Source organism: Amphiura filiformis, unplaced genomic scaffold (assembly GCF_039555335.1).
Source record: "Amphiura filiformis unplaced genomic scaffold, Afil_fr2py scaffold_37, whole genome shotgun sequence".
Lineage (NCBI taxonomy): Eukaryota > Metazoa > Echinodermata > Ophiuroidea > Amphilepidida > Amphiuridae > Amphiura > Amphiura filiformis.
In genome coordinates, this window is record NW_027305501.1 from 1,054,466 (window position 1) to 1,079,843 (window position 25,378).

At 37.5% G+C, this 25,378-nt stretch overlaps 1 protein-coding gene across 1 annotated transcript; it reads right to left on the minus strand.

Moving 5' to 3' along the window:
• Positions 1-4,665: 4,665 nt before the first annotated feature.
• Positions 4,666-25,289, minus strand: LOC140144042 (spermine synthase-like). Its single transcript, XM_072165866.1, has 10 exons — positions 25,159-25,289; positions 20,703-20,853; positions 18,299-18,454; positions 16,355-16,530; positions 15,307-15,461; positions 14,871-14,960; positions 13,623-13,734; positions 12,474-12,553; positions 11,541-11,656; positions 4,666-7,477 (listed from the first exon to the last, which is right to left on the minus strand). Exons 1-10 carry the CDS (start codon positions 25,274-25,276, stop codon positions 7,414-7,416), a joined length of 1,218 nt encoding a protein of 405 aa, XP_072021967.1. The 5' UTR covers positions 25,277-25,289; the 3' UTR covers positions 4,666-7,413.
• Positions 25,290-25,378: the final 89 nt, after the last annotated feature.

Genomic DNA, 25,378 nt, shown 5'->3' on the forward strand with positions numbered 1-25,378 from the left:
CTCATTGAAAGTGCTACTTTGCTATACTTTACATGGAAAGCGACTATCTTAAAGTCGTCATATTTCCTTAATTACATGACCGATCAAGCTGTTCTTGGGATATGTGATGCACAGTTGAAAATTAATTATTAAAAGATTTGGTGACCTCAGTTGACCTTTACCCTTGTATGTGACCTTTGACCTCACGAAATTGGAAAAAGTATGTTGCGCTGAAAAATCAAATTTGGCAATACCAAAGAACTATTTCATCAAATAAATCAAAACAGAAAGATGCTTCCTTTACGAGTTATCACTCATTGAAAGTGCTACTTTGCTATACTTTACAAAGAAAGCGACTATCTTAAAGTCGCTATATTTCCTTAATTACATGACCGATCAAGCTGTTATTGGGATATGTGATGCACAGTTGAATATTAATTATTAAAAGCTTTGGTGACCTCAGTTGACCTTTGACCTTGTATGTGACCTTTGACCTCATGAAAATCTAATCAGGTCGAAAGTACCTCTGGCCACGCAACTCCCCACCAAGTTACGCCACTGTACCCCATACGGATCTCCAGATAATCTGTTCACAAGGTATTTTGCTTATTACGCATATATTATGCAAATTAGGTACTTAATTACCATATTTTACGCTCAAAATCTAATCAGGTCGAGAACCTCTGGCCCCGCTTCTCCTCACCAAGTTACGTCACTGTACCCCATACGGATCTCCAGATAAGCTGTTCACAAGGGTTTTTTGCTTGATACGCATCAAATACGCATAAATTATGCAAATTAGGTACTTAATTAGCATATTTTGCGCTGAAAATCTAATCAGGTCGAGAACATCTGGCCACGCCACTCCCCACCAAGTTACGTCACTGTACCCCATACGGATCTCCAGATAAGCTGTTCACAAGGTTTTTTTTGCTTGATATGCATCAAATACACGCATAAATTATGCAAATTAGGTACTTAATTAGCATATTTTGCGCTGAAAATCTAATCAGGTCGAGAGCATCTGGCCACGCTTCTCCCCACCAAGTTACGTCACTGTACCCCATACGGATCTCCAGATAATCTGTTCACAAGGTATTTTGCTTATTACGCATAAATTATGCAAATTAGGTACTTAATTACCATATTTTGCGCTCAAAATCTAATCAGGTCGACACCCTCTGGTCACGCTACCCCCTATAAAGTTTCATCATCATAGCACTTACGGTTCTCAAGATAACGCGTTCACAAGCTTTTTCCGAACACACACACGCACACACCCCCACACGCCCCCACACACACACACACGGACACACGCACACCATAGTGATTACTAAGTCTCTCCCTGAACATTCAGGCGAGACAATAAGGTATGTAAATACCAAAGAGTCCCTAGACTAATCTCCAGAGTTAGACCAGGTCTAAAGTTCAACCTGGTCTAATTTGTTTTGTGCATACGGACCTAATAAAGCAATCAAGTGTAAATTCGGCTTTATGATAATTTCTAGCTCTCAAATAAAATGTATTACATATCTGTGTGAAATTAGTTACAAGACTCATGAACTTTTTTACTAACCAGCTTATCTGATCATGGGTGCATTTCACTTAAAGGCCCATTCAGTGATTTGCTTATCCGGACGATCGTAAAAATCACCAAAATTCAGATTTTGGTACCTTTGTCATTGTCATAGATGTGCTAACATAACCTGCGAGTGGTTCAGCCGAAAGCTGTATATTTAAGACAAAATAAGACATTTTACACGAATCTGTAATTTAGATACTGACGGTATCTAGCTACATGTATTTGAATGGGGCTTCAACATCATCAGTACTGCTGTTTTCTTTGTTTTTTGCCAAATTTGTCCTTTCAAAAATACCAAATGATAATTTGAATGACTTATCCTTCACTTTTAAGCAATATATAAACAATTTGAATTTTTTTACACTTGAGCTGGGATCACTGAATGGGTCTTTAACTTAACACCTCTCAAAATCCATCGTAAGTTACAATGTATCGTATCTTCCATTTCGCTAGAGAGATTGACAATTGGTACACAATAAGTAATAGGGATCTGTACCAGGAACAAGTCGTAAAGTTATGATGAGTAAAGAATACTAATACCTTTATGAGTGGTCACTTGCACTATGCATGATGGGTAAAAGTCTAGTGAAATGCACCCCATTTTTTAAACTAAGATTCAATCCTGAGGAAAGACCACTAAATACGGCACCATGGTTCCAAATGCAAGAATAAAATATTGCAAAAATAGACTTTGATTTAGAATTACACATGTTTCAACTTGGGTCACACATTTGATTACATTGTTTGTTTAACACTGTTGGTCCTTAATAAGGACACATGCTAATGCTGGTTCATTCTTTCCTGCTGCTCGCCGATTTGCTGCTCTGACAACGATTTTGCTACCAAACACTAGCGGTGACCAGTGGCAAGCCGATATATTGCTCACTCCACCACTTTGTCCAAAGCGGCAGATCACTAGAGTTGTTGAATTTAGGCGTTGCTGAGTGGCAAAATTGCTTTCAAAGTCATGCCACTAACGCTCCGCTTGCAGACAAGTACAACCGGCATGATGAAGCAGCTTGCTACTCAGCGGCAAGCGGCAGAAAGTATGAACCAGCATAACAGCATGTAAACTCATCTGTGGAAAGAACACTGAGATCATACATACATACACGATGCACTAGCCAGGCCAATAAACTGAGACTATACATCAAATATAAACAGTCTCAGCCAACCCAATGGGCACTACTGTTTCCTTTCTTACAGTGCCTCTGATTGGTTAATTACATGATACAATCTTCTGAGTAACCAATCAAATTGGAGCTTTCAAATCTCTTAGCAAATTTAAGCTTGATCCCCTTCAGCCCCACGACTCTTACCACATCTCTGATTGGCTAAATACATGATAGCCCTCTTTGTAACCAATCAAAATAGTTCATAGAAGCTAATCATTTAGCCAGTAGTGCCCATTGGGGACTAAAAATAAAGAAACTACATCAAATGTGTTGCAGTCTATGTATTAGCTATAAATACAAATATTATGTTCAGTATAATGTGTGTCATGATCAGGGAAATGGGTCTGTTACTAGAGACTTTCAAAAATGCTACGTTTTGATACAAAATGCATGGAAATTGATCTTCTTGTTTCCAATTTGAAGGTAATTTATCAGTTACCGAGCACAACAGGAAATAGAAGAATACCTTGTTTGCCTGAAACTCAAGAATCACTAGATATTAGCGATATTAGACTCTTCCCTTGATCATGTCAAATATATACAGCTCACAGTTAATCATCATAATCCCCTCATAAGACACTCCTATAGCGCAATCAGTGCCCGGTTTGGTACCAATGACTCTTTCTGTTATACCCTGGTGATGTAATAAATTGTATCAAGCATACTAATTAACATTTGCATAGTGTTATCATTTTCAATTTTAATCAAAAACGAAAGCACTGTGCAAGTGTTCAGGATACAATAGTTCAGCCATCAGTGCCTATCGGGGCACTGATAGCGCTATAGGACCAAATTAAACATAGTGCCTTATTTTCCACTACATTTTAAAATACAATATGTGTGTTAAGATGGTAGCCTACTTTCGAATGTAACTTACAAGCGAGCCATCAATTAAATTATGCTACAAGTGAGTGTGTGCTCACACGGGACTTACTTGTTGTAAGCCAACTCACAAGTTAGCCGTCAAGTTAGCGTGACCTTCACTGGTAAATTACGCCATGCTTATGCACAATCACAATAGGATTGGATCATCAAGGTCATGCTTACATGCAAGTCTTGTTCACACTGGTCTTACATTCGTAAGTAGCTTACATGTAAAATCATTTAAAGTAACTTGCATGTAGCTACATGCGAGTGTGTTTAGACAGACACTACTTGTAAGTTTACATTCAAAAGTACTTACAAGCGACTTTACAAGCGATCGTCTAAACAAGTCTAATGTTAACGTAACTGATTACTGTCACCACATAGTTTCTTCCCATAAAGTTTACATATATAAAACATATGAAATTATACAGGTCCAATATCGAGAAAAAATACGGTTTCAGCCAGAATTAGTAAATATCAAAGTAAGAAAGCAATGATGAACAGTAGGACAATAGGATGACTTTTAGGCCCCGTATCCATAGGCTGTTCCCTTGTGGCGTGTGCCCTTGTTCCGTGTTCACTTGTTCCCATGTGACCTGCTACACAGACAACCTATGTATACGGCCACTAAGCACTAAGCAAAACAAAGGTTCGTTGTCTGTGTGAACAAGTGAACACGGAACAAGGGCACACGCCACAAGGGAACAGCCTATGGATACGGGGCCTTACTGGTATTTGTTGCAGCATGCACAACTCAACTTTTGTTTCACAGAAAAATAATACATTTTACTATCTTCTGATTAAATTTGGTTATACTGTTGTACACAAACAAATTATTCATAAACAAAGTGGAATTCACTGGCCAGTGGTGTTATATATATCGTCGCTGGGTGGGAATTTCAAAGATAAAATGCAACCTCATATGTATCAGTTACATAAAACCTCATATCATGTAACAATTTTGTCATTTTGCATGAGATGCAAAACAATGCTCAAAATCTATCACAGGATTTTTAGAAAATAGTGTTGGTTATTTGTTCATTTACAGACACTAATGGAAGTACCACAAAACGTGTTGGGGCATTTTCTTCAAGTTGTCATGTAAACAAAGAATTTGACCAAATGTGTACATTTGTGACGTGTCATGTCAAAAGGAGACACTTTTGGGCAGGTTATCAAATTTGAGGTTTTTACACATCTTAAATATACAGATATTTTGCTCCACAACGCGGTTTTCCCCAATGCAATCGGACATACCTAAGCGAAGATATTGAGTTCGTAATTTATGGTATTATAAAATTGGAAATTGAGATATCGGCCTTTGAAAATATTATTGACAATGTTGAGAGTAGGAATTACCTTGAAAAATGTCTCAAAAAATACAAGATGCCAATTATATTCCGGTCTGAAACTATCAGACAATATTGTACACATTAATAACATCACAAATTCGCAATAAAACCAAATTGTGAAAAAATCACCAACGGGCAGATTTTGGGCTATTTCTCCATTTACAATCCTGCCCAAAAGTGTCCCTTTTGATATGACACGTCACATTTGAGGTTTATGTAACTGGGGCCCACTTGTTTTACGAGGTTTTGCATTTGACACTAGGTTTTTCCCACCCAGCGATGATATGTTATTTTGTTACACGAGAAAACAATGTATCATTTTGAAAATAAGATATAATATAAGATATGTACCTTGTGCTTTCATCTTCCATCATATAATACTATAGAAAACTTGGGTACTATACCTTCATGTAAGTAGGGGTGAGTTGCCTGACAGTATGCGCACGCATCGTCACAATTTCCATTGTATCATATTTTGTTCAGGGCTCATGTTTTTAAAACTCTCGCCACATCACAATAAGGCTATTGAACAGTGTAGTGGTTGAATGGGGTTCACTCAAGCATATTGATTTAATTGCCACTCCCTTGCCTTTGTCGATAAACATTGAGGTCAACTGATCTATAAGGCGACGAAAAAAGAAAATCCTGTTCTACGGGCCCGACTGACCCAGAGTTTGAACAAATTGGGAAAATTTTTTTCCTGTTTTGGTGATTTTTTGGGTCATTACAAAAAAAAAAGCCGACCGACCCTACTTGAAAGGTCCGTCCGCCCATAGAACAGGGTTCCATTTCATTTTTTCGTCGCCTAATCACAAATTTTAAGATTCGGTTTTAGGGTTTAGGGCTAGGGTGTAGGATTAGGGTAAGGGTTGGGCTAGGGATACAAAACATTTTGTGATGCTTACATGAAGGTAAGCCTAATACTTGATACAAGTTCACATTGGTAACTAGTCAAATTTGGTATGACAAATTTGAAATGCCTTATGGGACGGTTTTTGCCACTTTTAGTACAGCTGAACGAACATTGGCCAATTGGAAATATTTCTTTTTTTGCTTAAAAATATTGTTTAAAATGATTTATTACAAAATTTAAAAAAGAAAAAAATACTGTAAACTCACAAATTAATTTTGTAATCTACTACATGTACAAGTAAAAAAGAATAACTAAAGCAATTTTCCCGATAGGTCACAGTTCAACCGTACCAAAACCGTCCCACGATGCATTGCAAATTTGTATTGCAGAATCAACTTATTTCTTGCACTTGTGCTGAAAGGTATATACAGGGTGTAACAATAAAATTTATACAATTGAATTTTGACTTCTCAGGAAAAACCTAAAAGACTTATGGCACAAATATTATATGTAATACAATCAGTAATATCTGGGCTAAAAGAAGACGTTTAGTTGGTTTCTTTACTAGCTTGGGCTCAAAAGTTATGTCCGATTAATTAAAACGTCCAGAAAACGTGTTGGGCCACTTTTGCCATGTTTGCGCATATCAAGTTTGAACCGCGTAGATATGTTGATCGTGCATTAAACATCAAAGAACTGCAACAAAAGAAATATAAGTGGTGTTTCTTCATATAATTAAAATGAATTTAATTATAATATGATATTTCTTTAAAATCTATGGAAGTCTTGAAATTTCTTTCAAATTATCTTATAAATAAAGTAATTTCTCATATCCCTGAGATATCATTGGTAAAACTGAGAACAATTTTTGCATCCATAAGTACAAAACAATAAGATTTTGTTCAGCTGGGCTTCTAGCTGTTCTGGGGCGACCACTATTGCCAGCATTTCTGTTAATTCTACATACTTCTCATAGTTATATATATGTAATTGTATGCCTTGATGGAAGACGTGAATTTGGAAAATGAGCTATGAACAATCTTATGGTTTCTGCTTGACTCTATGTGCTACCGAATGTTACAACCATAAAAATACGCTCTTCCAACGTGAATTGGGGTTGAAGTTGTTGAGCCATGATTTCTAGTAAATGATTTCTAGTAAATGATTTCTAGTAAATGATTTCTAGTAAATGATTTCTAGTAAATGAGGTTGTTATGTCAGTGCTTAGTTGTGACTTTCAAAAACTCAAGGAGATATTCTATTATGTAATCATTTCTACCACTTCGAATACCCCATTGTTTATAACTACCTATCATAAGATCATCGTCCATGGTTCAACTCTATTCAGTCACGTTTGTAACACTTTAGACAAAAGTGGCCCAAGCGGTTTTAAGACTAGGTTACATAATTGGCCATATCTTCACTTTTATACCGTCGGTTTTATTGGAACAACGCTTAGCTGGTGGCTAAAGAAATTATCTTGATAGACATAAAAATATAAAACCACAAAATAACGGCATACTTGTGTCATTCTAATTTCAAAATTGTACAAATTTTATTGTTACACCCTGTACATGTCAGGATACGATTCTACACCTCCTTACTTCAGCTTGATCCATCGCTTTTCTTCTTCAGTGGTGGTACCTTCCAGATCTCATAAAACACCCACCTTATTCCACACAAAAATATGGTTAAGGAAAATATCTCTAATATTTATTAATTTATTTGGCTTTGTAGACTTTTATAACAGCAATGCACACCTAAGCAGCCACCGCGGTGCTTCCAATTAGAAAATAAAAGTGTTGTTTTAAGACCCAGCCATGTATCTATCGCCTGATATAACATGCCTTTTTCGGGGTGGGGCAAATAAATTCCAATGGGGTCAAAATTTGACAAAAATGGTCAAGAATAGGCAAAAAGGTACAAACAAGGCCTGTAATTCTTATGATTATTAGGACGGTTAGCAACTAACAGTGGGGGGCAAATGCAATTAGACTTCACAAGGAAGGTGGAGTGGGGATGGTGGGGTGGGGTGGGGCCCTGGTTATGCCAATGCCTCTGATTCTTACAAACAGTGCACCATACACTGAATAAAGCACAGCTGGTGGGTGGGATACCTGGTTGTACAACCTAGTCAAAATTTGACCTGAAACCCATACTGATAAAATACATCAATCTGCTCTTTCTTACTGATGTCATTTTTTCCTAAAGGGTAAGGCACCAGAAACAAATATGTTTGATCTTTGGATCGACCATCGATGCTGCTTCAATGCTTGTTATTAATGAACTATCAACTAATTAATCAGAATTAACGCTACATTTATATTGGTCAATATCTATACTAGCACAAATTACTATTTTATTACAAATAACAATAGTAAATTGATTGATTTAATAAATAATAAGGATCGACCAAGCATCGATGGTCGATCGAAAGATCGAACTAATTTGTCTCTATTGCCTAAAGGCAAATTAGAATTGCACACAGACCTTGTTCTTCACAATGGGCTATAGACATGACCTTAATATTCCACACAGGGAGTATCATGTGTGAATATGATTCCAAATGGAGTTACCTGAATGGTGACTCCATTTGAAATCCACACTTCTTGTGTGGCAGATACGCGGTGTAGGGAATTCAAATGGAATAGCCCATTTAAGCTATCCCATAAATTTCAAATATTTTAACACTTTAACAATGATTAAGGCTGGCATTTTCGGTCGGGTAAACGGGTACCCGCCGAGATTACATTACCGGGTAGTTAAGTTTTTATTTTTTCGGTTTTGTAGTGTCCCTGGACCTAGACCTAAATGCTAGGATCATTCATGGTTGACCTAAAAAAAAAAAAAAAAAAAAAAAAAAAAAAAAAAAAAAATTCAAGATATTTTGTTATTTTTAATATGAAAATTGATAATTTGTATTCATGTCATAGTCTATTAATGATTTCAAAATGCATTCAAATTCAATGCACACCTGAGCAGCCACCGCGGTGCTTCCAATTAGAAAATAAAAGTGTTGTTTTAAGACCCAGCCATGTATCTATCGCCTGATATAACATGCCTTTTTCGGGGTGGGGCAAATAAATTCCAATGGGGTCAAAATTTGACAAAAATGGTCAAGAATAGGCAAAAAGGTACAAACAAGGCCTGTAATTCTTATGATTATTAGGACGGTTAGCAACTAACAGTGGGGGCAAATGCAATTAGACTTCACAAGGAAGGTGGAGTGGGGATGGTGGGGTGGGGTGGGGCCCCTGGTTATGCCAATGCCTCTGATTCTTACAAACAGTGCACCATACACTGAATAAAGCACAGCTGGTGGGTGGGGTACCTGGTTGTACAACCTAGTCAAAATTTGACCTGAAACCCATACTGATAAAATACATCAATCTGCTCTTTCTTACTGATGTCATTTTTTCCTAAAGGGTAAGGCACCAGAAACAAATATGTTCGATCTTTGGATCGACCATCGATGCTGCTTCAATGCTTGTTATTAATGAACTATCAACTAATTAATCAGAATTAACGCTACATTTATATTGGTCAATATCTATACTAGCACAAATTACTATTTTATTACAAATAACAATAGTAAATTGATTGATTTAATAAATAATAAGGATCGACCAAGCATCGATGGTCGATCGAAAGATCGAACTAATTTGTCTCTATTGCCTAAAGGCAAATTAGAATTGCACACAGACCTTGTTCTTCACAATGGGCTATAGACATGACCTTAATATTCCACACAGGGAGTATCATGTGTGAATATGATTCCAAATGGAGTTACCTGAATGGTAGACCCAGCCATGTATCTATCGCCTGATATAACATGCCTTTTTCGGGGTGGGGCAAATAAATTCCAATGGGGTCAAAATTTGACAAAAATGGTCAAGAATAGGCAAAAAGGTACAAACAAGGCCTGTAATTCTTATGATTATTAGGACGGTTAGCAACTAACAGTGGGGGGCAAATGCAATTAGACTTCACAAGGAAGGTGGAGTGGGGATGGTGGGGTGGGGTGGGGCCCCTGGTTATGCCAATGCCTCTGATTCTTACAAACAGTGCACCATACACTGAATAAAGCACAGCTGGTGGGTGGGGTACCTGGTTGTACAACCTAGTCAAAATTTGACCTGAAACCCATACTGATAAAATACATCAATCTGCTCTTTCTTACTGATGTCATTTTTCCTAAAGGGTAAGGCACCAGAAACAAATATGTTCGATCTTTGGATCGACCATCGATGCTGCTTCAATGCTTGTTATTAATGAACTATCAACTAATTAATCAGAATTAACGCTACATTTATATTGGTCAATATCTATACTATAGCACAAATTACTATTTTATTACAAATAACAATAGTAAATTGATTGATTTAATAAATAATAAGGATCGACCAAGCATCGATGGTCGATCGAAAAGATCGAACTAATTTGTCTCTATTGCCTAAAGGCAAATTAGAATTGCACACAGACCTTGTTCTTCACAATGGGCTATAGACATGACCTTAATATTCCACACAGGGAGTATCATGTGTGAATATGATTCCAAATGGAGTTACCTGAATGGTGACTCCATTTGAAATCCACACTTCTTGTGTGGCAGATACGCGGTGTAGGAATTCAAATGGAATAGCCCATTTAAGCTATCCCATAAATTTCAAATATTTTAACACTTTAACAATGATTAAGGCTGGCATTTTCGGTCGGGTAAACGGGTACCCGCCCGAGATTACATTACCCAGGTAGTTAAGTTTTTTATTTTTTCGGTTTTGTAGTGTCCCTGGACCTAGACCTAAATGCTAGGATCATTCATGGTTGACCTAAAAAAAAAAAAAAAAAAAAAAAATTCAAGATATTTTGTTATTTTTAATATGAAAATTGATAATTTGTATTCATGTCATAGTCTATTAATGATTTCAAAATGCATTCAAATTCAATACATTTTGAAATCATTAATAGACTATGACATGAATACAAATTATCAATTTTCATATAAAAAATAACAAAATATCTTGAAATTTTTTATTTTTTTTTGTTTGTTTTTTAGGTCAACCATGAATGATCCTGATGGCATTTAGGTCTAGGTCCAGAGACACTAAAACCAAAAAATAAAATTTTTTTTTTTTTGCAATTTGGTACCGGTTACCCGCCCGAAAATTATGGCGGGTACCCGGTACAAAATTACCCGAAAATGCCAGGCCTAACAATGATCACTATTAAATAGTCCCAAACCACAACCACCTTTGTCCATCTATGTCCACAATTACATGTTACTCATTTCGGCAACAAATGGATGGTTTATTTTGCCCTCCATAATAAATGTGACCTGATCCAGTCCACTCAGGCTAAAGTCATATTTTTTGAGTTAATTTCAGGTTTACATGAAGTCAAGTAAAAAATTCTCTTTCTATCTGTCAAAACCCTGTGTTTATAACTGATTTGGTTGCAAATATTTCAACATGACAATCACGGGACGTGTTAGCAAGCACTCGATCAGTGAACTCTGAATAAAACCAGAGATCTCCGGATTTAATATAAAAACTTTACTTTAATTAAATTTTACTGTAATTAAAGCAGGTTTAGTCTTTCAAGTGGTATTTTAGTACACCACTGGATATTACGATCATGCAAAAAGTAAAAATTCAAGAAAAACTGAGGGCAACGCTGAGAGCAAATCACACATTATGTCCTTTATATGCAATGTTGACCAATTCAAAGGATACATTTCCATGTATGATGGTACACAGACAGTTTCTTTGCTGAATTCCACATCACACTCTAATTGCTGCAACTGTTTCTCATACATCTCCAAGGCAGATTTCATGATGGCTCCATTGCCCTGCATGGGTACAGAAAACCAAGATGACAAATCAGGAAAGGAAGTTTATAAAAAACATTTTTAATATTAAGGACATCAAATATGGGAATGAACCAAGAGGTGCAAAAAAAACCTGTAAGGTGACAAAAAAAACCATGTTCTACAGGCGGACGGACCTTTCAAGTACGGTCAGTTGGTTGGGCTCTTTCTTTTCTTTTCACAAAAAAAAAATCACCAAAATCTGAAAACAATTTGCAATTTGGGGAAAATTTGGCTCCTGATATTTTCGAAATTTGGGTTGGCATTCATTTGCACAGGAAAAATGTGTTTCCCAGTTCTTGTAAAATCTGGGTCAGTCTGGCCTGTAGAATAGGGTTTTCTTTTTTCGTCCCCTAATGGACCACATTAAACACCGCTGACCCCTCTCCTTCCATCATCTATATATAACAAAACAAAATGTGCCCCCCTCCCCACACACAAACACACCTATGTAAGTACTGTGTGTCAACCAGGCACAATTATTGGCAAACCAGAGACAATAATATTACACAGTTTAAGATTTTAACGCCTAAGAGGCGACATTTTGCAAATTTATTTTTTCACCATGGGGACCTAATAAGGGACTTCATATACCCCTCCCTTAGAGGTCGGCAGTTATAAAAAGGTCAATCTTTGGCATATTTAAAAGGGGTAACATAGTGAGAGTGCATGGTGACAATTTATATGACACCAGTTTGTTATGAAGTCTCTAGAGAACAGATCTGTTCGATGTAAAAAACACACAAATGTCCCCTTATTCAGGAGAAACTTGCAGAAACATCCATACATATATACTGACCTGTGTGAAATATTTTCCATCTGATTTCAGAACTTTCATTGACAGCTGCAGAATAAGGCGTAAAAAGTCCCACTGTGATCCTGAAAAACATGAAATATGTGGTTAATTTAATATTTGTGATGCGATCAAGCAAAATAAGTTGGAACTCGGAAAGTTTTCGGTTTCTTAAAGGATAGTAAAAAGCATTTGCAAAGCTGCATTTTGCAGAAAACCCCATTGAAATCGAAAAACTAGTTCCAAAGATATGAGCATTTAAAAGAGTTTCCAAAACGACAGGAAATATTGCCTTTGTTTAGCTATACCTCAAAATCAATACTTCCGAGTTCTGACTGTTTTGCTTGATCGCATCACATTTACTGTTTTGCATTACAAGTGTGTGGGCTGATGTTTTTGAAATGGTGTTTTCTATACTTGATGCCTATATCACCCAAACAATCTGATTCTAAGTGTTAAGGTGAGTTGGAGCAATGCATGAGCTACCGGTGTTCGTGCCCAAATATTGCAAAAAATAAAGCCCACACTCATAGGGAAAGGTATGGGTGGTTCTAATACTCATTATAATGCATGTCAGGTCTAGGAATTATATATTATGATATATGTACATGCTCTCCGGAATGTGGACCAGAGACCATGAGCGCCCATCCATCTTACATGTACTTCAATCAGTACATAGTGCTAGTGATGAAATGAGTTTCATATCTCTGAATGCATTTGAAGAGCGTTTTTCCAAACCTCACTCAGTCCACCACCACCATGTTCCTCATTTACTAATACTTGGTTGTAGGTAAACAGGGAGCATGGTGGCCGAGCAGAATGGGCTTCGACTCATAATCGAAAGGTTGTGGGTTCGAGCCTACAACCTTTCGATTAGGAGTCGAAGCCCATTCTGCTCGGCCACCATGCTCCCTGTTTACCTACAACCAAGTATTAGTAAATGAGGAACATGGTGGTGGTGGACTGAGTGAGGTTTGGAAAAACGCTCTTCATTTGTGTTCCTGCATAGCCAGATTTAGTAGTGAGCTGAATGGGCAGTTTTGGATGCTTTGTCCAAGATGTATATTTAGTATGTTCTATCAAAGGTTTATTATAGTAAATTCGCCTTCTCTCACTGATATTACATCAATAAATGATGTCGACTATTTGACTTACCTCTGGCTTCTGTTGTGATGGGAATGGCTGTCAAGTCATTGATTACATAATCAAATTTCTTGCCCTCTTTAATGTAGGTTTCCAAAATTGGTATGCAGTCTTCTACTAGAACCTGTTGACAAAAGAGAAATATGTAGTAAGTCTTTTGTACATGATTTAATTATCACTAAAGCTCACTAAAACCACTCTGCGTGTATGCATTCCATGTGACGCAATCAGCCGAAGTCATAAATACCCAGGGAATTGATGCCCGGGGCAGCCAAACCTCTGCAGCTATATGTCGGTGATCGAGTGCGTGGCATGCGAGGGGTCCCGGGTTCGAATCCCGGGGGTACCAAGTGACTTCTTTCTTCACCTTCTCTCCTTTTTCGTTTCTTCTTTCCCTTCCGATAGCAAAAAAAACCATGTGTAGGATTAGGGTTAATCTTAAACAAGGTGCTCTATCAAACAAAAATATATATTACATACAATTTCATTAATCTTTAGGCAAGAAAATTTCAACGAGTGTACTATCAGATTGTTATTGTTGTCAAGCATTCGTCAGGCGTGACTCAGGTGTGTCTCCGACTTTCACCAGGTGTGACTCAGACTTTACAAGGCAGGGCAACAGAATGGCCACCACTGCTCGAGTAGAGCACCAACCACATCAGATTGATATATGTGGGAGATCACCTGGAACGCAGCAATAGAATTATGAAATGAAAGGCATAAGACCGATCTGCAAACTTTACAACCAAGGCAGGACAGAAGAAGCACCGCCACTGCTCAGAGAGCACACTCCAGATCAGATTAACAATGGGAGATCACCTATGCACAGCTCTGAAATAAAAGGGATAAGACTAACGGCAGACTATATGGCAGGACTGAAGAATCACCACTACTCGGGTAGAGCACCCATCACCTCAGATGAAGAATGGAAGGTAATCTGGTCCAAACAGGAGCATTGCCTTATGACTGGGTTACAACAGTTAGTATCACTACCATATTCAAGAAAGGCAACTATTTGACTAATTTGATCCCATACAGACTAACAAAAAAAAGCAAAATACAATGGTAAATTATCTAGAAGTACAATTTCTATGGCACAAATTAAAACTACCCTTGAATTAGATTTAAATTGCTGGTTAACATCCAGATCACAGTAGGTCCATGTGGAAAGAATATTTGACCCAGTTCATTCACAGTCTAGCCTGGAGTTACCTTAACTTTTAGGCAATTAATCAACTGTAATCTAAAAGTATCTCTTACCTCATAGTTGGGACCTCTTAGTGAATCCATAGCATTATAGCAAATTCCCCTTAAGTGCTTGATGGCAGCATCAATTACTACTTGATCAATGTGATTGGTATGGTTAAGGAAAAATATAATATGATGAAGTACATACATTATCAATTATTAAGTAACAGAGTTTGCCTAAATCCTAAGGAAATGTTTTATTTTCCCCTTGCAAACTGACACTACACCAAGGGTGATAATATAAAAAGAGCTTTTCTACCAGGACTCTGCTTGGGAAAAAAGTGAGTCCTGGTTCACCAGAATTTAGTCGCACGGACTAGGACTCACTTTACAAAACAGGACTCACTTTTGTTTTAATAATCAATAATTAATAAATTCTAGCACTATGCAAATATAAATGTTTACAGCATTACTTCTTGACTTGTCAAACAATTCATAGAAAGGATATTTCCACCATGGTGATAAACTTAGGTTTTTCTTTGAGAACTTCATGCAGTATTCCGCCATCTCCACCTCCTAGTATAAGTACAGTCTTGTCTTCAAACTTCTCACGTCCATTTCCTGTGATAGCTTTGGTGTAAGAGATATCACTCTCTGCCAAATCTGCATGAAAGGTAGGTAAAACATTAATGGGTTTGGTTAGGGTTTTTAAAAGATTCTTAACTTTATAATCATGGTTATCCTCTTAGCTTAATTAACACTGAAATTAATCTTTGGCAGAATCAAACCCTAGCAGTTAGTAGTACTTATTTTGTAATGATATTGAACATTGACTAAATCAATTTTCAAATGTCCAGAGAGCATATCTGGGAATAATACTGATGAGCAAGATTTGCAAGATGACACCTGTACATTTTCAACCAAAGAAGATTTTCACATCATCCCAGAATACACCATGTGCTGCACACACCACTTAAAGAAAAAAAATTAAAACTTTTTTAGCCAGACCAAACCATGACATATTTTTTATACACACAAGAGCCAGGAAAGTACTATATTAATGTCCTTTCATGTGCAAATAACCAATTTCACACTCTAATGGATTTGAGTATCTACCAGGAACTAACCTATCACTATGCTATATAATAGCCTTCTAAAATTTATGGATTCTAAATACATCAGTGAACATCAAAAGAGAAGCTAGGTTGATCTCTGGTGTCAAAAGATTACTGGTTCCCAATTTTCATTTCAAATTTCATAACCCTATTTTGCCTTAAATTTTACTTTTGCAAGTTCTTAACTTTTGAACACTTGCAATGAGTGCATGATATCCCAGTTACTTATAAATACCATCCAAAACCCAAAAGCTCCAGTGCTAAGCGAAAATTCACATCCATAGGCGTGGTCTCTAATAAAAATAATAATAAAATAAATTGTGTACATGTTTAATGGGATCTTGCATGCATACACTGCTTGTGTAACTTTAATTGCACAGAGTATGTGGCACACTTGCAGCGTAACTTTAAGTTTCCAAAGTTCATGAATAAAGTACTTACTAGGATCCCCATCCAGAATAAGCATATTGCCATACTGTGGTGAATGCATTATCCGAACATGCTGGTATTTACTGTCAGCGTCAAACACAACTCGATCAAAATCATACTCTATCAATCTGTTGTCTACAGTCGGGACATAACAATCAACAGCGCCCCCTCTCTTTATCGCTGGAAACCTGCAGATGACAGGAATGACAAAATCAGAAGACGTTATAACTTTACGACAATCATGTGTATAAAAACAACATTATGCTGATCTGGCCATTGCAGCATTTTGAAAACCATTTGTGACCATCCAGCACAACTGAGCCCTGAAGTCGCCAATCATCATTTTTGAGATATTCAACCAAAATATTCTGCTTGAAATTAGCTTTAAAATGATGTATATCATGTCTATAGTACAAGTTTGACATTTAAATAGTGAAAAATCAATAAAACAGTCAATAAATCCTTTGTTTCCTATTGTTTATTGTTAAGTTCAATGGAGCATATCTCAATAGTGGCACTGCGACATCCGGGCTCAGTTGTGGTGGGTGGTCACATTTCATAAAGCATGTAAAAAGCCCACTCTGTTATAAATATAATCAGTGTCTAATGCTAGTGTACGTAACGTACCATGCTAAATTCAACAGCCTAACTCACACTATAAGAAAAATAACTAGAATTTTGCTTTTGCAGTTCTCAACACAAAGCTACTGTTGCAATACATCCACCTTGACACACATCCTTGTAAATAATCAAGGTGATTTCACTTGGAGCTGGGGAGGGGAATGTAAAAAGACAAAAATACAAATTAAAAAAAAACAATAAATGAGAAATTGAATAAAATAAAAAATAAATTTATACAAATAAGCTATATCAAATTAGCAAATTTTGTGACAAAACCGAGTGGAATTTGTAGACAAACAATTGTCACCCCTTGCAAGTCACATGCCTTACCAGTTCTGAGAAACTGCATGCAGGGTAATTTATGCAAATTAGCTACCAAATTAGCATAATTTATTTTGCGTTGCAAACCTAAATAGAATTTGAAGACCTCCACCAACTCACATCAGTATACGCCTTACCAGTTCCGACAAATTTGCACTCGCAACCTCGGACGCAGCCCTCGAATTAATCCCCAGTGCCGTAATGCCCTCAAAATATGTCATTTACCCAAGGCAGTCACTTGCCGTGCCCTCTACAGTCTGTCCACCTCGAAGTACAAACCAAATCTGTGGCATTGGGGGTCGATGCTTTGCGTCACACGCACTGCGTGTGAAAAAAAATGTGACGCCAGAAAGAGAGTGGTGCGCTTTCGGCAAGTACAAATCGCAAGCGCCAGCAGTTATCATGTGAAAAGAAGCATTTACACACGCATTGCACTCTCATACCTCCCGTTTCCGAGGTCTGTTTACTTTGTACTTCGAGGTGGACAGACTGTAATGAAGTTGCCATCGGTGCCCTAGCCCTGCCCCTTTATTATAAAATCATCTATCAAACTGTTTGTGTGTGTTTTCTTCACTTTTGAGAAATTGCCTTGGTGCCCTTCTCAAATTTTCAACAGTTGCCATGATGCCCTCTTAAAATATTACGAATTGCCGTGCTGCCTTGCCTTTTCAGTGAAAATCTAAGGCAATTATCAACTTGCCCTAAAAAAAGTTGCCGTGCCCCTTCAGATCCTTAATTTGAGGGATGCTCGGACGGACAACCAGGAAACTTATACCTCCAGTGGAGGCATAATAAAAGTAGATCCATACTTTAATATTCCACCAAACCTTCATTTTTGATATCAGATTTGGTCTTTTATCAGATTCTGAGGCTCTCCAGCTTTTACTTTAAAAAACCTGAAACTGGTGAGAAAAATCTGAAAAAGCACATCAATGGTTGCCAAAAAGCCCCAGAATTATTGCTTTAAAACTTTAAAATTAAAGCCCTGTGAAATTTCCTATTATACCTTCCTACCTTTTGCTCTTATTACTTTTAAGCACTTCACTGATTTTCTTCTGCAACTCTTCAATATCTTCATCCCCAAAGGACTTGCCATGCTTGATAGGATTTCCTACTCTTTGAATGTTGACAGTCACCAGATCGGGTCCACAGCTCTGTACCACAGCATTCCTGTTCAAACAAACAAGCAGTGATTACAGAACAGAATGCACTCTCAATAGGGGTTATCCGTGTTCTATAAGCTGCATCCTATCAGCGACTGCTATACCTTGTTTAGGACTTTCAAAAGAAGTACCTGCATGTGCAACCATGACTGTTTCATAATAGCCCGCCAAAGTCATGCAGGTAACTCCGAGGTCATGCATTGAATTGGTTTGAATAAGGAATACTACGGGAACCAGGGCCTTTTGTTCAAAGTCACACATGAGTGAAGTGGATAACCTCTATTAACAGCCAAGTGAAAATCTGGAAAATGTCAAGTAACTACTGCTTGTAACCACTGGGTGGTGACAGAAATAAGTGTTTGTGATCAATTTATTTTTTGGCTGGTATAAAGGACATCTGTGGTGGCAAGCCTTGAAAAACGCAGGCACTGGGAGCAAATTTGCCCTCGTAAAGCCCCAATTGCTTCTGGTCCTTGTAAAATTCACATGAACCAAGAACAATTCTCTAAAACAAATTGCTCCTGGTTCCAGTTTTGCACTTGATGCAGTAGTGCTGATATGCTGTATTAAATGCAGAAAAGGGTTTACTATTTGAAAATTGCTCAGAATTTACTCCTGGTGTTTGTAGAATCCCATTGAACCAGGAGCAATGTTCAAAACCAAATTGTTCCTGGCTTATTTCAAAGCTTGTGTGGTGGGTATGTGTCATTGAAGATTTCACATCACCAAATAATGTCTCTTGTGGGATTCCGTCCTGATCTGCGGTGTTTTTACACCTATAAATCAATATTAAAAACCAAAAAAATTGTGCAAATTTTGGGGAAAATTTGTGCCAGGTAATAAATGTAGGCTTGAATCTAAGCATCTGCCAAGATTGGAAAAGATTCTGGGCTTTAATTCAGATTTTTCATGTATTTCTCAAACCGGCCGCTTCTAGGTAAAATCACAAGTGCTTCTGCTTTGAAAATTGGGTGAAAAAAGTGTATTGCATTTGTGGTCCGGTAGCTCGAAAATTCAATGGTCACCAATATATTTCATTTGTTTGTTTACTTGCTTGTTTGTTTGTCAGTCAGGAAAACATCACTTTGAAAAATTGAGTCGCTTCGTAAGGTAGGTAGAGCCATTTGAATAGAGGCCATTTTGTACACTTAAAGTATAGGGAAATTTATTAGTATTGTGCACCCTCAAACTACATTATAAACCAGACACGCATTCCAATTGGGGCACACAATGGAAAGGCTCAGGCAGGTCAGAGGGAGCAGGACTTACAAATTACATCGTAGTGGTGTTTGCACTCTAATATTGAGATAAATAAAGTTGACATGATATGGTATGGAATGGGTTCTATAAAGGAGATCCTAAAGGCTTATACATGTATAAAGGTGCCACTTCCTGCCCATGTGCATTACTTTTAATTTTCACAGGGAAAATGCCCAAATCTTTTGTTTTGATATATTATTGGCCTTGACTCAACCGCAAGACCTATGGAAATATAAATGCAAGTATTGGCTTTCCTATTCCTATACGATGAATGTATGAATATTAAAATTAAAGGAGTATTTCGTGATCTTCGATTTCTTTTTATGACATTTTTCAGTAGATATCCACGAAAAAAGCTTATTCCCAAAATTTCAGTTGATTCCGATTTTGCGTTTGCGAGTTATGCATGATTTTGTGTATTACACTGCTCCATATGTGTTGTAATTTCGTTCTGGTATACCATTCCAGAACGAAATTCAAATTTCACGATATCTTTGCTAAACGAATTCATCTGCAAGAAATGTTTTGCACATAAACATTATGTACATGTAGCCAGAGGTTTCCAGTGGTATAAAAATCTCAACTTTTTTTGAGAAAAGTGGGGGATGAGGCTGTGGATCACGAAATGCCTTTTAAGTACGGTACCTTGTACTAGGTTTTAGGTAAATGGCTAAATGAAGCAAAAAGGTCACTTTAATGAAGTAAAATGAGAAACAGCCTGTCAAAGTTGGCTTTTTAAATCATGGCTCACTTCAGCAGCCAAGATTTAATTGTCACTGGCTCCCAACTTTGAAAGCACATAATTCCTTTGGACCCCTTACTTAGCTACATACGATACCACAACATCATTAAGTCATCTACCATTCAGTGGCTTTGACCAAATCCAAGCGATATGGAAACTTGGCTGGCTCATGATCAGATCAATTGGGCTGGAATGACTCCTCACCTCGAAGGTCAGTATTTCACCTTTGACCTTTTCATACGTGTTACCGTACCTGCCATCGTCTCCACAGAACATGAGAAGGAATTCTGCCTTTTCTGTCATGTGTCCATTAGTACAAGTAGGAAGATTAACTATGGTTAAATGGTTAAATCCATAAGCATTGAAGATGTCAGCAAGAGAATTCTGTGCTTTATCCCACTCATCTGAAATAAATAAACCATATTCAACCAACCTTAATAACAACCGTAGCTTTTTTAGGCTAAAAAAAAGAGTTAATGTCTCAAAGCCGCCGCATGAGTTTGTTTTTCTACTCGTATCAAAATTTAGTGATGAAACAAAAATTATGAGCACCTCAAGACACATGGCCTTATCTTTTCTTAAACTTGAAGAAGGTTTATAAGACCTTGTTCGAAAATTCTAACTTTATAATCAAATTAAGTAATTCTTGGCCAAACTGGAACATGCGCGTTGCGTCCATGTAGTGTACTAAGCGTGTACGCAGTGTAAGGTCTTCTGTACTGCGCTATATTCGCGTGTGTTTATCGCGGAGCCACTAGCGTTCACAGTGTTCCAGTTTGGCCAAGAATTACTTAATTTGATTATAGTATGAACAACCGATAGCTTGTGATACTAAAGTTAGAAGGTGCAAGTATTTGTTCTCATGTCACGTACCTTGTTTGGCACATGTACACAGTTGCCATGCAGGGCACAATTTCATGCATATGAATAAAAACTTCTTCCTCAAGTTTATAATTGTCTCAAAAATATGAGGATATTGTTCTTGACATATTTAGTGACACATGCGCTATATACCTTCATCAATTCATCATGATTGTACTTACTAAAAGCGTCATTTTGTGTCAAATTTCCTGGCGTGATCGTAAGACATCACATAGTCCCCATTGTAATTGGTGATCAACACGTGTAGTGCTGGGCTCACATGTTCAAGAACCGGAAGGATATCACCATCAGTTTGCAATGACAAGTCAACCTTTGCAAATCCAGCACTGGATTTTCTCAAATCTTTAATCAGCGCGCAGTTGACAGGCGCCAAAACAACTTTGATCAAGCAAGGTTGCAGAATTAAACAGACTCATATAAATATGGTCGGAATTTGTACTTCAGCGCCTGTGTTTCCGGTTTAAAGTAAGCAAACACTTCAGCTAAGATACATAAATGTTAGTCCAGCCAAATTGGACATTCGGAACAATTGTTTTAAAAGCGTAGAAGAAGTGACAACGCTACACAGACGAGTTTTGTAATACCAGCAAGTTCTATCTTATGCACACAGTAACTATTGTGTCGGCGTGCATAAAAGATAGAGTTTTCGATCAAATAAAACCTGTCACCTTATAATGCAGCTATAATTGGAACTGGTAGGGCCTAATGTCATACAATGGTGAACAGTTTCACCACCGCCTTTGTTGGAAAGAAATCTTTCAAAGTTTACCGTAATGTTTTCAAGTCTGTTAAAAAGTTTTCAGAAAATGTTTTTCACTGACATTGTCATTAATGTCATTACTTTTTCAGAACTTTGATGAATAAAACATGTGGGTTGTTTCCCATTAATGTTTGATTGGTAGACCCTGGAAGATAGGTTCTATGGTTTGATAGAAAATGTTTAAGATCACACTCACCCCCCCTCTCTCTCTCCAATAGGCCTACACATACCCCCCCTCTCTCTCTCCAATAGGCCTACACATACACCACACACACAAAAATAAAGAAAATCTCAAGTAAGGGGCAGACACAAAACTGTTCCGGTTGTCCTAGACGTACTGCCTGCATGTCTTAGGTCCTATCCTTCAACATACTGACATTTACTGGGCCCTTTCAGTAATCAGATAATGTCATAATGTTAAATAAAGATTACTGAGTTACAGTTACTGGAACTACCGGTTGTCCAAACACTCAAGCATCAGAAGGATGGTCCAATAGACTAGAGTGATTCAAGCAGCATGAATAGGGGATTAAAAAGTTGTGAAGCTGGACGGACCATGGGCTCCCAAGCATTGCCAAGTATGTGCTTCTTTTGTCCAATTCATGATGAATTTGCCATGATGATTTCGAATCATGGAATGTAAACAGTTCAGACCCGGCAGGAAATGATTATTTTGTTCTGGGATTGATTCTTCAGACTAAACAGATTCCTGCAAAAAATAACAGTTTTTGAGAAAATCTCAGAGATTTTTGACAAAATTTGAAGATCCTGACTCGATCTACACCCATCGTATGTGTGAGTTACGGCTTTTCACAATCCTTTGGTTTAGGCCTACATGTATACATATGTATACCGGCTCCATACATTCGAAGGATAGACTCGATCAAGGAAGTACATAGAGTGGTAGATACTACATGTAGTACAAGAAACTTATACGATGTCCTTATTCACAAACTGATACTATCTGTCCATCGTATAAGACTGTTACCGTACGGCAATGTGGTGAAGGAATATTACACAGTCAAGAATAGGCTCCATCATTTTTTTATTATGATCCCTCCCAGTCTCCCGAAACATCAAAACATCAAAAGCGTTGCACTTATACTTACTTAAGACTGTCCTTTTTCACATAAGGCCGTGTAAAATTAATATTTTGGTTCTCGTCCCGCCCTCCTCAATTTCTGGGATTTGTCAGATTTTTTTTTTTTTTTTTTATAGATTTTTCAATTTTTTTAGACTTTGGAATGATTTATGAAATCTTCATACATATAAATAAGTTTATTAGAGAACAAGCATCACTTCCAAGTCTTTTTGTGGTACTCTAGGGGGTTTATCCCTCAGAATCTCACATTTGAAAAAAAAAAGGGCCTCATCGTTTCCTCGAGCACTGTTGGAGAAGACCGAAAACTACTGACAATGCTAATTTTACATTGGAAAAAAAAAAAAAAAAAAAACACCTCCTCCCTCATCAATTCATGAAAATCCTCTGGGCGAGAACCAAAACATTAATTTTATACTGCCAAACGCAGACAAAGTAGGGCCAACTTGCCTAGAAATGGTCAAATTTTGGCAAGAAATATCTCTGTGTAATCCTATGTAAGTCCCATATCACATCGTTATCGGCGATCGAGGTTTTTTTTCTGAAGTTTGGTTGGTACCCACCAGCGTCATGCATCATACGTGTGCATGTGACGTGACACAGCTAAAATAATCGACCGGGAATCGGGGATCGTTAAAACGTCAACAAATTTCAAAACACAGAAAGCAGTAAACTTAATGGCGAGCGGTCCGAATTTTGAGCCATACAAGTTTACGTGGTGAACTAGGTAGATACATCAGGCTAGCGGCACTCTGTACAAATTGCCTATACCGATTCCAAAGACAAAACCTGTGGCACAGTCGCATCCCCTGCTTGTACGTGTTTATCTAGGTCGACGTGACGAACAGTCAGGGTCAAAGAACAGCGCAATCTGTCTGCTGCCAAGATCCGTAATATATTTCTATTAGTCACCTTTTTGTACCGTTCGCAGATACATGTAGTGTGACGTCTGCCCAACAACAACAATATGGGCATATTTTATTTTATTTATTTATTTGAACGGACGCTTTTAGGCCTATATCAGTGGCACACGCCTTAATTGGCGGTGTGCGTTCATATAAAAGACAAAAAAAACAAACATTTAAAACAACAACAACAATAACTCATAGGAAAATGAACCACATACATCCAATGACAGCGCCTTTTCGTACATGCGTAGCTACGTCACATTATAGCTCATTCATATCATATTCATTACATATTCAAAATCACCTTTCAGGATTTGTGGTGTGACGAACAGACTCTTATACAGGTATCGAGCTCACGCTGTCCTCACTTGAGCGATCGATGTAGCGCCTCTCTTAATTCAGTACTCTCAGGATACATTACATGGAATAAACTTCCTATTTTAAAGAAGTAGTGAATGTTAAGACAACAAACCAATTCAAGGGCAAAATTGACAAGTTTTGGAGCAAGAATGGATATGGGGAACTAAAAGGCTTAAAGCTATAATTTTAACCCATCAAATCTAAGTGTAAGTGTAAGTTAGTCCGAATAATCAGACCCAGAACAAATTATTAATTTCTGACATTATCGTGTACTGGGTCTGAACTGTTTTCATTCGAAATCTTGATGGCAAATTGGACAATAGAAGCACATGGTGCTACTTCACAGTTTTTAATCCCCTATTCATGTTGCGTGAATCACTGATTTAGTCTCTATTGTGGACCATCCTTTTGATACTTGAGTATTTGGACAAGCGGAACAGGTTTGACAGGCCCCTTTGTCTACCTCTCTGTTTGTAAACAAACGAGGAGGTCGAAATCGTCCTCCTCGCCGAATACGAAAGTCAGCGTAATAGTACGGCACTAAGTGTAAGTGTAATTCAGCTTCAAATATGTACCGTATGTAATTTTAAGCTTATGTTATTGAAAAACTCATCATCATGAAACATGTGAAATCAATCATACAGTCATCTTATCTCTTTCTTCATTCAATCATCGCAGCATTTGTCTCATTCTCACTAACCTTGATCGAGATCAGCAGAAGGCTGGATATTCAATAAGGTTGTAAATGCCATCTTCGATAATGTACTGAATTTCCTGATCGATTGAATTTTGTTATTTACATCCAGCTGCCAACACATGGGAAGCCTTTTTCGGCACCACGTAGAGCAGGTTATCAATATTAATGAAGTGACGTCATGCACCGTGTTTCGTTGGATACATTTTCTAGAAATTAGAAAATG